The sequence below is a fragment of the Oncorhynchus tshawytscha genome, linkage group LG03 (assembly GCF_018296145.1).
Source record: "Oncorhynchus tshawytscha isolate Ot180627B linkage group LG03, Otsh_v2.0, whole genome shotgun sequence".
Lineage (NCBI taxonomy): Eukaryota > Metazoa > Chordata > Actinopteri > Salmoniformes > Salmonidae > Oncorhynchus > Oncorhynchus tshawytscha.
Window position 1 is genome coordinate 45616257 of NC_056431.1, and position 16795 is coordinate 45633051.

Here is a 16795-nt window from a genome sequence, read left to right on the forward strand (position 1 = left end):
AGGAACCACCAGCTTTCATATGTTCTCATGTTCTGAGCAAGGAACTTAAACGTTAGCTTTTTTACATGGCCCATATTGCACTTTTACTTTCTTCTCCAACACTTTGTTTTTGCATTATTTACAGTGCCTTGCGAAAGTATCTTCGTCTTGGTAGATTTGCAGTGGTCTGATACTCCTTCCATTTCAATATTATCGCTTGCACAGTGCTCCTTGGGATGTTTAAAGCTTGGGAAATCTTTTTGTATCCAAATCCGGCTTTAAACTTCTTCACAACAGTATCTCGGACCTGCCTGGTGTGTTCCTTGTTCTTCATGCTCTCTGCGCTTTTAATGGACCTCTGAGACTATCACAGTGCAGGTGCATTTATACAGAGACTTGATTACACACAGGTGGATTGTATTTATCATCATTAGTCATTTAGGTCAACATTGGATCATTCAGAGATCCTCACTGAACTTCTGGAGAGAGTTTGCTGCACTGAAAGTAAAGGGGCTGAATAATTTTTGCACGCCCAATTTTTCAGTTTTTGATTTGTTAAAAAAGTTTGAAATATTCAATAAATGTCGTTCCACTTCATGATTGTGTCACACTTGTTGTTGATTCTTCACAAAAAAATACAGTTTTATATCTTTATGTTTGAAGCCTGAAATGTGGCAAAAGGTCGCAAAGTTCAAGGGGGCCGAATACTTTCGCAAGGCACTGTAAACCAAATTGAACATGTTTCATTTTATTTGAGGCTAAATTGATTTTATTTCTGTATATTAAGTTAAAATAAGTGTTCGTTCAGTATTGTTGTAATTGTCATTATTACAAATATTTTTTTTTAATCGGCCGATTAATCGGTATCGGCTTTTTTTGGTCCTTGAAAAATCATAATCGGTCGACCTCTAGTTTCTTTTTTTGCCGAGTTGATGTTTTCATGGAAAACAAGGAAATTTCTAAGTGACCCCAAACTTTTGAACGGTAGTGTACATGGTAACTGGTATAAAACTGTTTGGTAGTTACTGTGTAATTAGAATGTGAAAGAAACTCAAATGACATGGAATTTGTGCAATATATTGTAAATGACGTCAATCTAAAACTAGGTGGACCTATACCAGCATTAACCGTGCGGCATTTTGTAGGGGTCACTATAAACATCACAGCTGTGAAGAAATGTTCACATATTATGTACAACGTGAACACACAAGAACACGAGCCCCTTCAAACTCATAGACAGATCATCAGTAGATCTCCAGACTTCAAAGGCCAGAGAGTGAAGGGAAGGTGTGTGTGTGTGTGTGTGTGTGTGTGTGTGTGTGTGTGTGTGTGTGTGTGTGTGTGTGTGTGTGTGTGTGTGTGTGTGTGTGTGTGTGTGTGTGTGTGTGTGTGTGTGTGTGTGTGTGTGTGTGTGTGTCTTTGGCATGATGCTGCCCACTGGCCAACTCTTTAAACCTCTGAGTGAACATAGATAGATGCCCTCATCCATAGGGATGTAAAGCTAGTTAAAAATATATAATCACTACAGCTTTACCCCTTCTTATGTTCCTAGAGTCCCTGGGTTTGGGTTGATTAAACTCTGCCTTGTGAATTTGGGATTAAAGCTTGAGGAATCCTTAATGCAGAAATAATGATTCTTTGACACTAATTATCTGTATTTATACTATACATACAGATACTGAGTATTTATTATACATTATATCTGCTGTCGTTGGAATAATCGATCACATACATCATCGACTCGGGGCAGTTCAGACAAGTTCAGACAGTCAGTGGGCCAAGGTTATGAAGTAAACGCAATCTTGTCAAATGATTTGATGAAGAAGGCTGCAGATGCACGTTTCAATAATATACTGACAGAGGATCTTAGGGCTCATAATACATATCATGAAATGGAGAAAAGTCTTTGCCCTTCGCCTTCAGTCAATTTCTCCCTGTAAAATTTCTAAATGGTAAGAACTGTACTTCTAAATGCATTGTCAACTGTGGGACCTTATATAGACAGGTGTGTACCTTTCCAAATCATGTCCAATCAGTTGAATTTACCACAGGTGGACTCTAATCAAGTTGTAGAAACATCTCAAGGACGATCAATGGAAACAGGATGCACCTGAGCTCAATTTCGAGTCTCATATCGAAGGGTCTGATTACTTATGTAAATAAGATATTTCTGTTTTTTATTTGTAATAGATTTGCAAAAATGTCTAAAAGCCTCTTTCTGCTTTGTCATTATTGGGTAATGTGTATAGATTGATGAGGGGGAAAATTATTTAATACATTTTAAAATAAGGCTGTAACGTAACAAAATGTGGAAGTTCTGAAAAATTTCCGAATGAACTGTACATGGAAAATTCAATGGATTTGATTTTTTTGTTGAGATGGAATTATACAGTGGGGCAAAAAAGTATTTAGTCAGCCACCAATTGTGCAAGTTCTCCCACTTAAAAAGATGAGAGATGCCTGTAATTTTCATCATAAGTACACTTCAACTATGACAGACAAAATGAGAAAAGAATCTCCAGAAAATCACATTGTAGGATTTTTAATGAATTTATTTGCAAATTATGGTGGAAAATACGTATTTGGTCACCTACAAACAAGCAAGATTTCTGGCTCTCACAGACCTGTAACTTCTTCTTTAAGAGGTTCCTCTGTCCTCCACTCGTTAGCTGTATTAATGGCACCTGTTTGAACTTGTTATCAGTATAAAAGACACCTGTCCACAACCTCAAACAGTCACACTCCATTATCCACTATGGCCAAGACCAAAGAGCTGTCAAAGGACACCAGAAACAAAATTGTAGACCTGCACCAGGCTGGGAAGACTGAATCTTCAATAGGTAAGCAGCTTGGTTTGAAGAAATCAACTGTGGAAGCAATTATTAGGAAATGGAAGACATACAAGACCACTGATAATCTCCCTCGATCTGGGGCTCCACGAAAGATCTCACCCCTTGGGGTCAAAATGATCACAAGAACGGTGAGCAAAAATCTCAGAACCACACGGAGGGACCTAGTGAATGACCTGCAGAGAGCTGGGACCAAAGTAACAAAGCCTACCATCAGTAACACACTACGCCGCCAGGGACTCAAATCTTGCAGTGCCAGACGCGTCCCCCTGCTTAAGCCAGTACATGTCCAGGCCCGTCTGAAGTTTGCTAGAGAGCATTTGGATGATCCAGAAGAAGATTGGGAGAATGTCATATGGTCAGATGAAACCAAAATATAACTTTTTGGAAAAATCTCAACTCGTCGTGTTTGGAGGACAAAGAATGCTGAGTTGCGTCCAAAGAACACCATACCTACTGTGAAGCATGGGGTGAAAACATCATGCTTTTGGGCTGTTTTTCTGCAAAGGGACCAGGACGACTGATCCGTGTAAAGGAAAGAATGAATGGGGCCATGTATCGTGAGATTTTGAGTGAAAACCTCCTTCCATCAGCAAGGCCATTGAAGATGAAACGTTTGCAAATAAATTCATTAAAAATCCTACAATGTGATTTTCTGGATTTTTTTTCTCTCATTTTGTCTGTCATAGTTGAAGTGTACCTATGATGAGAATTACAGGCCTCTCATCTTTTTAAGTAGGAGAACTTGCACAATTGGTGGCTGACTAAATAATTTTTTTCCCCACTGTATGTAATATGTAGAAAAACTGGAATTAAAGCCAGACTAAATCAGGGGAACAGATTGAACTATTACATCTCCTTTAAATGTTGATATTTGGTTGCGTTGTCAAGCAAACACAAGTCAATATTACTTTTGTAATACAATAAATAGCCTATTAACTTGTCGACAAGTTCACAAATGGTATGTTGGATTCAAGTCTCAAACTCAACCAAAAATAAAGGTTAAAAAATGGGATTAAGTCAGTGGCTCAGATGGAACTATTCTAAGCAGTACACATATCTTCTTTAAATGTTGATATTTTGTTGTGTTGTCAACCAAACACAATTCCATATTACTTTTGTAACACAGCAAATAGCCCAGTAAATAGCCTACTACAGGTGTATGATCTTAATTTGATCCCCTGTTGCAGGAGAATTTGTGGTGTAATTTGGGGCTTAAAAAGGCTTCTGAAGTTTCTCATTTCCCCTTTGACATTTCAGACTTGATTTTCCCTTATGGAAAATGTATTAACCGCGACAAAGATGTCCATTAATTATAATCCACACATCATGACTCACATTTCCTGTTGCCTCATTCATTTCCTGCTGTAGCAAACTGGCTCAAATGAAGATCCTATATCGCTAATGTAACAATATACCGTAAAATGGGTAACACATCCATGGCCATATTTTGAGGTTACTGTAACTATAAATGTCTTCTTATATAATCATATAAAGCGTGCATGTTCAAGATAGCATGAATAGGTTGTCGCAGGTCTGTGGAGATCTTCACAATTGCTGTAATAATCTGTGCAGAATCTCGAACTGCATTGATCACTTGCACTATGTACTTATTATGCAATATCAACTGCAATCCAAGCAATTTGGTTGTGCTATTAGATAAAGCACAGTGATAACACTAATTTGTTGTATAAATAACCAAAATATCTGATATGGAATTCCCATTTGAACTTTGCTGTGCTTTTAAATGAGTGAAAGCACAGTGACAGACATTTGGGTTACAACTAAACCAAAAACACATGTTGTTATTCAATTGGAATTTGGTTGTGCTTTAGATCGGATGAAAGCATAGTGATAACACATTGGAAATTCAACAAACTTTTTGAGTGGGTGAATATAGGTTGTAATCAATGTCTCAACCAAACATTACCCAATTATCCACGTTGAAATGACTTGGTACGCCCAGTGGGCCTCAATTGTATGCAAATCTGTGAATACATGAAAATGGATCACTTTAAATGTCACTTTCCTAATCTCTGAAGGTCATGGTTTGATTGCAGAGATTATGTAGCGTTTGGTCTAGACTACATTTATTTGCAGTGGGCTTTAATACCAGGAAATAAAAGTAAGGGCAACAGCAACAGGAGCTTTTACAGAGGTGGGGACATAATGAGGATATGCTTGAGACAGACCTATTTTCTCATAATAGAGGATGCAGACAAAAAGGCAGGGGGGCGTGAAGCCTGCGTAACAGGGTGCTTCTAGGTAAACAGTAGGCACGGAGAGAACAATGGATATACAAGGTAGAGAGATGGAGAGTGGGAGAATGGTAGCTGCTGTGACTGTATTCCTGCATCATTGAAAGGTAATTCAAGGACAAAAAAAGACTTTGAAAAGTGACCAGAGAAAAATAATGTTTAAGAAAATGAACAGCATGGACACATTACAATTCATGCTACAGATAGTGAGCTGGGGATATAAAATTATTAAAGGAGACTATAATGGATTAGAGATTACATGGTTGACATGAGGAGTGTAGAGAGACTTTGCACAAAAGCAGATACCAGACAAAAGGATATAACCCACACTATAAACGGATAAACTGGCATGCCATTCAGATAGTCCACTTGAATAGCCCACCTGTAATCCTCGAAAAAATCGGAATGTTTCTCATCGGTGTATACATTCCAGACTGGCCACCTCATACAATATATTTGAACACTGTCCTTGGCTAAACTGTAGAAAAGACCTAAGAGTAGGGGTGCAACTTTGGTTTTAGAAGTAGGGGGGACATAAATATATTTTTTAATTATTTTTTCCCCCAGTCAGATAAACACTAAAAAACAGCCTACCAGACCGCTCGGAGACGTCCGCCTCATCCTAAAGCACACCGTTGCCTCGTTTAATATCACATTCCAATCATAAAACTGTGGGGGACAAAAATGCAATTTCAGAATGTGGGAGGGGGGGCATGCCCCGCCCCTGTCCACAGTGAAAAGTCGCCCCTGCCTAAGAATAAACTGTCGTTTTTGTGTTTTGTGCTACAGCTGTGGTGGATAATGGTGGTGAAGATGTTTCTGAGAAAACAGGGCTGTGTTCTGTCCTCCAGGGAGACTGTGAACCTTGTGGCCAACATAGACATACATCCCTTATGTTCTACATGAATTTCCATGCTATCCTTTTCATAGCAGTGCAGGAGAGTGACGCTTCTTCACACTTGAGATGGATGAACTTCATCTGACTTTTCCCACCCTTCTTTACCTTGCACCCTGTGATGTTTTCAAGGGAAAGTCATGCGCAGATCAAACAGAAAGCACTTACTTAGCAGTTCTGAGAATATAGCATGCATCGTCAATTCCTAGCAGTGGCACCATTTTATGGTTCAATTCATTTTAGTTGCAGGAATGCCCATGTTATTGGTAACACCTAATTGGTTTACAGAATCCACTCTGTCTGACCTTATTTTAACACTATGACCAAAGTTTTTATGTGATTTCAGGCTTCTATCACATCCATTCACTGTCTTCTACACTATCTCTCTGTGCTGAGAGATAGATTTCCACCAGCTGCACTTGGAATCTCTAATTTAACTGGTCCACAGTCTGTCTATCTCTGAGACCTGTAAGTTATCACCAACAACTCTCTGTTGCCTCAGGTAACTTCAAAAGACTGTTTGTATTACAGGTAACTACAAAAATATTTTTGTTGTATTACAGTTCATAGTCTCAGAGTTCAATGCACATTGAACTGTAGGCCGTGCTGTAATTCCAGAAGTTACAGAAGCACATTTTCATGAAGGTAATGCTATGGAAAGTGTGAATATGAATGTAAAGGTATTTCCCCCCCACACACAGAGAGAGAGAGAGAGAGAGAGAGAGAGAGAGAGAGAGAGAGAGAGAGAGAGAGAGATAGAGAGCGAATAGAATGTTATACAGTACCTTTTGTTCTTTTGAGCTTCCTTCTTGTCCATGATGACAGGTACACAATTGGTGAGCTCTGTCCAGTCGGCATGCAAACCACAGCTCCAGCCCGTAGAGAATCGAGAGAACAGCCAGGACTCCTCTTTCCCTGGTCGGTGGCATGTACATTTCTTCTGCCCTGGCTTGCAGTCGCATGGTTGCTCCAAACGAATATTCCTAACTAAGTGCCTTCCAAACGTGGTTCCCCCGGTTTTTTGAATGTGTAAAAACACTATCACATCGTATCCTTTGATGTTGAAATCCACGTGCCGCTGAAGGTCTCGTTCAGTAAAGTTGAATTTTGACGGCAATTTCGGAGGGCTGTCATCCTCCAGTTCTGTGTAAAAGTCTTCGTTTGTCCGATATTGGGTAGAAAGTATACTGACCCCTCTCAAATTTTCCCCAGTTTTAAAGTGGCAAGAATTGCTGCCAGCTGGACATATATATTGATAGCCTATCATTACAAAAAGAACAGCTAAAATAGGAACTAAGATCAATTTATTGGATTTATCATCCATGTTAACAAGAATATGTTTTCATGCCATTAGTGTGAATTATTACACATGATCCTTTCAGTAGCTGCTGCTTGGTTCATCACAATAATGTCTATGGATCTTCAAAGTGCCACATGTTGATCTGGACAAGATTTAGTTATTGTTCTTGCTATCAAAAGGCATATTTTGGTCTAAACAGGTAGCCTACCTTTATGTTTCAAGGATACTGCAGTCATATCACACCAGAGCAGATAATTTCAAACGAGGCAGGCTTGCCGAAACATGACATATTCCGGTTACTTCTCGTCATGGTTGTCCAACTTCACAAACGGTATTTTCAGTGCTGCACACTGATGTCCCCCGTGCTAGAATTTCAAGTGAAACCGAACCTGTCAACATGTTTCATTCTGATCCCGCAAAATTACAACTTTACATCTCGGGAAACAGTTGTCTGATTCACTTCAGCACCACAAACGTGCTTGTAGGGAAGTGGAGAAATGTCGGCGTTCATATATCCTTATGTCCAAGGCGTGCGCATGAAGGGACAAGCGACTGCTGCTCCGACTACAGTGGGATGGGTCCTGAAGCATCCTCATACATCGCGCGGTTCAGTTTTGTTCAAATATTGCAGGCTAGCTTAGGCTATTACTTGAAGATGCTGCTGCATTCAAGACCCGGTGATCACGTTACGCCCTCTTCGTGGTAATATACTCTCTATCGATTTTTGTGGACATAACCAAGGCTACTGTAACTTGGCTATAGGCTAGCATAGGATAAAAGGCTCATAATCTTTCTGGTCTCGTAGAACAGATAGCCTACATTCAGCCCTTGCGTATCAGTCAGCACACACAAGTGACTAGACAATTCGATGTTTTTAAAGTAAGCTATGAGAAATTGAGAACGGAATGTGAGTTTAGTGCCGTGCAATTAATTAACCAATGATGGCTAATCTTACACCAAGAAAATGCAACCAATAGCACTTTGAAGATTGCAACGAAAGCCAATGGCGACAGAATAATAGAATACAAACGACATTACAATATTGCCAGCCAATCAAATGGGGAAACAATGTATCCAGTCCAATCCAAATACTGTACTAACTTCAGGCAGCCTATTTCATGCATTGGCATGGTTTCATGAGAACCAAAAGCATTTAAACCAATTAGCACGATATTTATAGATAATTAGATTAATTTAAAAAATAAATACATATAAAAGTTAACCAATCGCTAGTGAATGAACCATCATCACTTACGACTTCAACACCATGGACAGATGCCAGGTATCAAGTAGCAACACAAGTGGTTGTTTGTTGTAAATGGTTGACACATGGTATCTGTCCATGGTGCTGAAATTGGACGCGAGAACGATTCATTACCACGAAGAACACTTAATGTAAAGGTATTCTATTTTAAAAGAGCCTTGTGCCAATACTATGTCATCTAAAAAGCTTTAAAAGAGGAGCTGAGAAATACATTTTTAGAAAAGTACTTGATTTATTTTTTGAAGGCAGACTTCCAGAGTAAATTGCACATGGCTGGTGAAAACAATGGGCGCATTTGAGTAGTAAGGCTACACCAACCAACTGTAGACAAAAGTCTAGGTGTGATGTCAGGGGCGGTCAGGGACGGATTACCTAACGCAAGCCACGTGCCCCGGTGCCCGACCTCCAGGGTCCCCCTACCCCCAAAAATGATAATATATACATATACAGTATATATATAAAAAAGTTTGGACACACATACTAATCTCTTTATTTTGGCTATTTTCTACATTGTAGAATAATAGTGAAAACATCAAAACTGTGAAATAACAGATATGGAATCATGTAGTAACTAAAAAAGTGTTAAACAAATCAAAATATAGTTTATTTTTGAGATGCTTCAAAGTAGCCACCCTTTGCCTTGATGACAGCTTTGCACACTCTTGGCATTCTCTCAACCAGCTTCATGAGGTAGCCACCTGGAATGCATTTCAATATAGAGGTGTGCCTTGTTAAAAGTTAATTTGTGGAATTTCTTTCCTTCTTAATGCGTTTGAGCCAATCAGTTGTGTTTTGATAAGGTCGGGGTGGTATACAGAAGATAGCCCTATTTGGTAAAAGACCAAGTCCATATTATGGCAAGAACAGATCAAATAAGAAAAGAGAAACGACAGTCCATCTTTACTTTAAGACATGAAGGTCAGTCAATCTGGACAATGTCAAGAACTTTGAAAGTTTCTTCAAGTGCAGTCACAAAAATCATCAAGCGCTATGATGAAACTGGCTCTCATGAGGACCGCCACAGGAAAGGAAGACCCAGAGTTACCTCTGCTGCAGAGGATAAGTTCATTAGAGTTACCTGCCTCAGAAATTGCAGCCCAAATAAATGCTTCGCAGAGTTCAAGTAACAGACACATTTCAACATCAACTGTTCAGAGGAGACTGTGTGAATCAGGCATTCATGGTTGAATTGCTGCACAGAAACCACTACTAAAGGAAAGAAGAAGAATAAAAAGAAGAAGAGACTTGCTTGGGCCAAGAAACACAAGCAATGGACATTAGACCGGTGGAAATCTGCCCTTTGGTCTGAGTCCAAATTTGAGATTTTGGGTTCCAACCACTGTGTCTTTGTGAGACGAAGAGAAGGTGAACGGATGATCTCCGCATATGTGGTTCCCCCCGTGAAGCATGGAGGAGGATGTGTGATTGTGTAGGGGTGCTTTGCTGGTGACACTGAATTATTTAGAATTCAAGGCACACACAGCATTTTGAAAAAATGGTTGCAGGAGTGGGGGCTGGGGGGGGCAAATATCGTAAGAGCACTTCATAAGCAATGGCAGAATGCGTAGAATCGTAGGAAATTGGCTTTAAAATTGTAACATTTTCTCTCAGCCTCATGGCAAAATGTGTAAAATAGCAAGAAATGTGCTTTAAAACTGCAAAATGTGGAGAATAGCATGAGATGAGCTATAAAACAGCATCTGTTTATTCTCTGCCCTATGGCAAAATGTGTAGAATTGTTGTAAATTAGCTTGGAACTGCAAATATTCTCTCAGCACTTTTGACAAAATGTGTAGCATAGCATTATAAAATGGCACATATCTCTCTCTGCCCCATTTTTGGGGTGTGTGGGGCACCCTGGAGGTAGGTGCCTAGGGGCCCCAAATGCGGCAGTCCAGCCCTGGGGTAGGTGCATTTAAGAAAGCCAAAAGTCAGACACTAACATGCCGACCACACCGCTCGTGTTACGTGCGCGAGCGTTGCAAAATAAATGTACACATACATGTTATTCAATCATTGCATCCACACTGCTCATGCGCGTCAACGAGTGTTTGCGTAGCCAGGCGCTAAAATAGTTATATTTATGACGCTTGACGCGCTGCAAGTCCCGCCTCTCCCATCTCCTCATTGATTTCTAGGAGCATATACCCACGTGGGTGATTGAATGATGTACTGAGGTCCACACTCCAGTCGGTGGTGGTAATGCACCTTAAAGTTGCTTGCCAACCACCATTTGAAGTCCAAAGACGAAGAAGAAGCCTGAAGGAGGAGAGATTACTGTGAAACTAACTAGGTTTACTCTTTTATCTGTGGATTAATTGTCTGCGTAAAGGACCTTGTGCATTTCAGGTAAAATAACAACTCAATGTTTATATCCCAGGACAAATTAGTTAGCAACAGCAAGCTAGCTAGCTAAATTGCCATAAATGCTTTCGACCTGTTCCAAATTAATATAGTTGGGTCAGAGTTCATTTTCATATTTCGACCTGCGTGTCCTGATCAAGTCTGGCGTGGATGGACAAAATCAACTTGCACGCTGTGGCGTACGCACGTGCCAGGTGTAGTCAGCATGTAATGTGGTTTTCCAACAGCAAGACTCAGATTGACATGACAGTGTTGCCATTGTTTATAAAAGTTTTTCTTTAAAATGTCGAACTTAACATGTCTCCAAACCCAATATCACACACTCACCATCTGAAATCATATGCATGTGTTAAATAATCAGAGTGAGAGAGAGCCTCATTTGTAGACTATTAATCAAGGCAGACAAATTAAAAACACCCTAATGATTGGTTGACAATAGAGCCTCCCACCCTCAATGCAGCCGATGGCTGCAGGATGAAGTTGGTAAAGAGCAACTGCAGAACTGCAGTCAAATCTTCATGACCTATGATTTCAGAATTTTTGTACCGTTCATGCAGTCGACGTGTAGGCCCTAGTTGGTCAATTTTTATCCCCATAATGCAACACACTTTGAAAGGCGGTGACCAATGATGGTCATTAGTCTACAGTTTAAAAATGTAAATTAATACTTTAAATAAATAAATTTTAAAAAGAGTAATTGAGTCCATAGTGAAGGACTCTCCAGCTGGTTTAACACAGGATCAATTCTGATCTCCCCCACTAATTGCTCTTTTGACCAATCAGATCAGCTCTGAAAAAGAACAGATGTGAAAATATCCAATGTGATTGGTCAAAAGACCAAGTAGTGGAAAAAATATCAGAATCGGGCTGCCTGTCTAAACACAGCCACTTCACAAGCCTAAACAGCAGCAGCAAATCAAATCAAATTAGATTTTTTACTTTAGTTTATATTTAGTCAATATTTTTCTTAAATCTCATTTTTCTTAAAAACGGCATTGTTGGTTAAGGGCATTTCACGGTACGGTCTACACCTATAGTATTCGGCGGATGTTACAAATACAATATTATTCGATTTTTGATCCAAATCGGTCTACTTCTATCTGTCTACATCTGTTTCTTTTGTGGCAGGAATCACATTTAGTGGGCTTAATACTTTAGGGGAACAAACAACCAGATGCAATTCAGGTAGAATAGTAGAAATCGTTTTAAATACTTCACACAAGCTTATAAGAAATCCCACTATGCCCTCCGACGAACCATCAAACAGGAAAAGCGTCAATACAGGACTAAGGTTGAATCGTACTACACCGGCTCCGACGCTCGTCGGATGTGGCAGGGCTTGCAAACTATTACAGACTACAAAGGGAAGCACAGCCGAGAGCTGCCCAATGACACAAGCCTACCAGACGAGCTAAATAACTTCTATGCTTGCTTCGAGGCAAGTAACACTGAAACATGCATGAGAGCATCAGCTGTTCCGGACGACTGTGTGATCACACTCTCCGCAGCCGATATTAGTAAGACCTTTAAATAGGTCAACATTCACCAGGCCGCAGGGCCAGATGGATTACAAGGACGTGTACTCCGAGCATGCGCTGACCAACTGGCAAGTGTCTTCACTGACATTTTCAACCTCTCCCTGTCTGAGTCTGTAATACCAACATATTTCAAGCAGACCACCATAGTCCCTGTGCCCAAGAACAAAGGTAACCTGCCTACCGCCCCGTAGCACTCACGTCTGTAGCCATGAAATGCTTTGAAAGGCTGGTCATGGCTCACATCAACACCATTATCCCAGAAACCCTAGACCCACTCCAATTTGCATACTGCCCCAACAGAGCCACAGATGATGCAATCTCTATTGCACTCCATACTGCCCTTTCACACATGGACAATAGGAACACCTATGTGAGAATGCTATTCATTGACTACAGCTCAGCATTCAACACCATAGTGCCCTCAAAGCTCATCACTAAGCTAAGGACCCTGGGACTAAAAACCTCCCAGCCTATAGGGAGGAGGTCAGAGACCTGACTGTGTGGTGCAAGGACAACAACCTCTCCCTTATCAAGACAAAGGAGATGATTGTGGACTACAGGAAAAGGAGGACCGAGCATGCCCTCATTCTCATCGACGGGGCTGTAGTGGAGCAGGTTGAGAGCTTCAAGTTCCTTGGCGTCCACATCACCAACAAACTAACATGGTATAAGCACACCAAGATGGTCGTGAAGAGGGCATGACAAAACCTATTCCCCCTCAGGAGACTGAAAAGATTTGGCATGGGTCCTCAGATTCTCAAAAGGTTTTACAGCTGCACCATCTAGAGCATCCTGACGGGTTGCATCACTGCCTGGTATTGCAACTGCTCGGCCTCCGACCACAAGGCACTACAGAGGGTAATGCGTACGGCCCAGTACATCACCGGGGCCAAGCTTCCATTCATCCATTACCTCTATACCAGGCGGTGTCAAAGACTCCAGCCACCCTAGTCATAGACTGTTCTCTCCGCTACCGCATGGCAAGCGTACCGGAGCGCCAAGTCTAGGTCCAAGAGGCTTATAAAAAGCTTCTACTCCCAAGCCATAAGACTCCTGAACATCTAATCAAATGGCTACCCAGATTATTTGCATTACCCCCCTTCTACACTGCTGCTACTCTCTGTTATCTATGCATAGTCACTTGAATAACTCTACCTACATGTACATATTACCTCAATTACCTCGACACTGGTGCCCCTTCATATTGACTCTGTACCGGTACCTCCTGTATATAGCCCCGCTATTGTTATTTACTGCTGCTCTTTAATTATTTGTTATTCTTATCTCTTACTTTTTTTAGGTATATTCTTAGAACTGTATTGCTTGTAAGTAAGCATTTCACTGTATGGTCTACACCTGTTGATTTGATTTGACACAACGAGTCTCGAAATTAACACATAGGCCTACATAGCCAATATGTAGGGCATGCTTTATTAATATAAAATTCGATTGTGATTTCCCATTATTTCACCGTTGGTTATATATAAGGTGCAGCATTTTTTTGCAGCATGCTGCCTTTTCGGTTCCATATCCGGTATCCTTCAGACATCTCTACCCCGTTTAAATGATATGTAAAATGATTACGGTAAGCGTTATGGATAGGATAGGGTGGTAGGGATGTTGCTCCGCAAACCCCTTGAATAACAAAAAAGAATCTAACATGTAGGTGGCCATGACATTGCATGTCCCAAAATGTTGTCACCAAAAACGAGTTATTTTATTAGCTACGCCCGAGTACACTTCTCAGAAAGGTGTACATTATGTAATACAAAATACAATACATATTATACAATGTTTATTTTCCTTTGGCTGTTAAAAAAAATACAAACAAATATATTTTACAATAAAAGAAGCAGCGAAGGACCTATCAATGGCAGCGGCCAGCATTACCGGGGTAAGGAAGATAAATACATTGTAACCACTAAAAATGTCTGTAGAATGTTCGAAGCTTCATTTGGGAGCTTTATGGGCTACAAAGTCACAATCTTGTCATAGCCCGTTTTTCCTTGACATTATTGTAGCGCTGCTTGCATCCGTTTTCATTCCTATAAGCAGCTTTCCTATAGTGTGTGTTAAATGAAACGTGAGGCTATCATTTGTTATCCTGGCTAACTGAGACTTTCTCACATGAACGATTTCCCGCCCCTGTTATTTTATGTCACGTTCTTTCATCTCATCATCTTCTTCAATGGGCTGCATAAGCTATCCCTTCACCCAATATGTTGGCTGCTATTACATCTGTAAACAATTGCTTGCTACAGCTACGTGGCACTTTGAGAGGACAAAACGTTACAGGGTCATGTTACATTTCACTCTCTTTTCTATAAATCTAATCTATTGCCGAACATGTCAATCTTCTCCATCGTGTCTTGTGTAGAGGATGAGTAAAAACATCTTGTTGTTGTCGTCGCTGCTTCTGCTGAACGTCCAGTATGTCCAGTCCGCATCGAAAGGCGTCTCTGCCAGTCTGAAAGCCAAGTGGAGCATGACGCCTTTCCTTCTGGAGACCAGGTATATTTTACGGAATAAATGAGCTGGAAAACAAAAACTCGATCTCTCCAGGATAGCATAGGCCTACCAGTCATGTCTCTCCTGAATACCACATATGCAGGGCTATCCATTTTGTAAGCGTTAGGCTAGGCTACATGCATGTAGATTATGCTTGTGTACTAATTACAATAGAAATAGGGACTGCTCCTTATTCCAACAAAACGGCTAAACTGTATAACAATGTAATTACTAAAGTACAATGTGTAGTAATGACAGTGTTACTGCAAGACAGGTGTAAGAGCAACTAAATGTAACATGTTGCAGTTCCTCAATCATAATGAACTTACATGTTCCTGTGTTCATACCTTTTTAAATTTCCTGATCTTTTGTTTAGTGAGTTTATTGCAGAGGATGGAAATGAGAAATTCTGGGACTTTGTTGACACTGTGAAGGAGTTAACAGTTTACAAAAATGGAGGTATGTGGACACTATGATGTGACAAGCAAACACTACAGTTTTATTACCACAAAATATGTGTTCTATGTCAGATACAATGCTTCTCACACAATCTGTTACATTGCCTCTTTCCTGCACTTCCAGACAGTGCCTGATTGATCTGTAAATGTGGATTGAATTTGATAAATAATAAAGATCAATGGTCCATGAGAAAACCTCATAAATCTGTCTACTAACTCATTTATGTGGATTTGGATTGTGAGAGTCAAGATTCATTGCGCATTCATTTGACTCAGATTTCCTTTACAGAGTCTGTGCGCTCCTATTACAACTTGGTAATCAAGAAGGCTGGGCAGTTTTTGACCGTGCTCCAGGTCAATCTCCTCAAATTTGCTCTCTCCTTGAGGTCCTACTCACCAGCTGTTCATGCATCCCAACAGGTAGGCCCTGAAATACTTTTACAACTCACCTGACTGTGATGATCAATTTGAAGAAAGGTGTTCAATAGCAGGTTTTTGTAGATGTTGTTTCAAAGCCTAACACAACAAAATGGACAGGGCTTTCTAAGGTGATGATTTAACTCTAAACACCCATATGCAATCTAGAGCTTATGCATAGGTTTATTTATTAATTACAATTATGATTGTGCAATTATACAATACATAGACTATGCATATTGCGCATAGCAGAAAAACATCAAACAAAAGTGATTTAAGGTGTCTTTGGTACATAATTGGTCGCGAGTGTGGACTGTATTATTATGCATACTGGATGGTCTGTTATGCTACCCTCCAAAATGTATATCAATTAGTCTGCAAGAGAACTTATAGCCATAGGCAATGCTGTTGGTTCATTGATTGTGGAGGGCGGCATACAGTTTGCCTACAATTAGTGAATTTGATTTTGAATAGCCTAGTAACGGGGAATTTTTTATATTTTCATAATTAATTGGGTAACACATTACCTTTAGCTATACAGAATATCTCACCACCATGCGTTTCCATCTCCTCCTCTCTCCTTTATTCCTTTCTTGAGCTTGCAGACTAAGCACTGGGTAGCTCCAGGAACAAGGTTGGAGAGTTAATGGCATACAGCATTTGGGTGGAATATCACCTGTCGGGCAGCGAGAGCACGCACCTCAAACAGTAGTTGATAAGTGGATTGAAATAAGTGTTGTTATATTTATTTCTCAGCTACTCATAATAAGCACATGCTCCGCTATAAAACCGAAGTAGCCCACAAAACGTACCGGCTGCAAAGCGCATAGCCTCCATTTGCTATTTGAGTGCATACAGATGACATGTCCCCCCTGTTCCTGTCCATTTGATAATGAGCCATTTTAAATCGAAAGGCAAGATTAATAGTCTGATGGGTGAAAATATGGTCACTTGATGAAGGAACA

General features: G+C 40.3%; 2 protein-coding genes across 5 annotated transcripts in view; one reads left to right on the top strand and one right to left on the bottom strand.

Annotated features, from left to right (window-relative positions):
• LOC112237150 (heparan-sulfate 6-O-sulfotransferase 3-B-like) overlaps positions 1-8159 on the bottom strand; it is a 104359-nt gene extending 96200 nt beyond the window's left edge. Inside the window, exon 1 of the mRNA XM_024405766.2 lies at positions 6767-8159. Within this exon, the coding sequence (XP_024261534.1) occupies positions 6767-7305 (539 nt within the window). The 5' untranslated portion in view covers positions 7306-8159. The remainder of the gene's footprint in view (positions 1-6766) is intronic.
• Positions 8160-14235: 6076 nt separating this feature from the next.
• Positions 14236-16795, top strand: part of uggt2 (UDP-glucose glycoprotein glucosyltransferase 2) — a 45420-nt gene continuing 42860 nt past the window's right edge. For all 4 annotated transcript variants that reach the window (XM_024405772.1, XM_024405780.1, XM_024405786.1 and 1 more), the window contains exons 1-4: positions 14236-14341; positions 14825-14958; positions 15332-15414; positions 15703-15833. In XM_024405772.1, the coding sequence (XP_024261540.1) occupies positions 14318-14341; positions 14825-14958; positions 15332-15414; positions 15703-15833 (372 nt within the window). In that variant the 5' untranslated portion in view covers positions 14236-14317. The remainder of the gene's footprint in view (positions 14342-14824; positions 14959-15331; positions 15415-15702; positions 15834-16795) is intronic.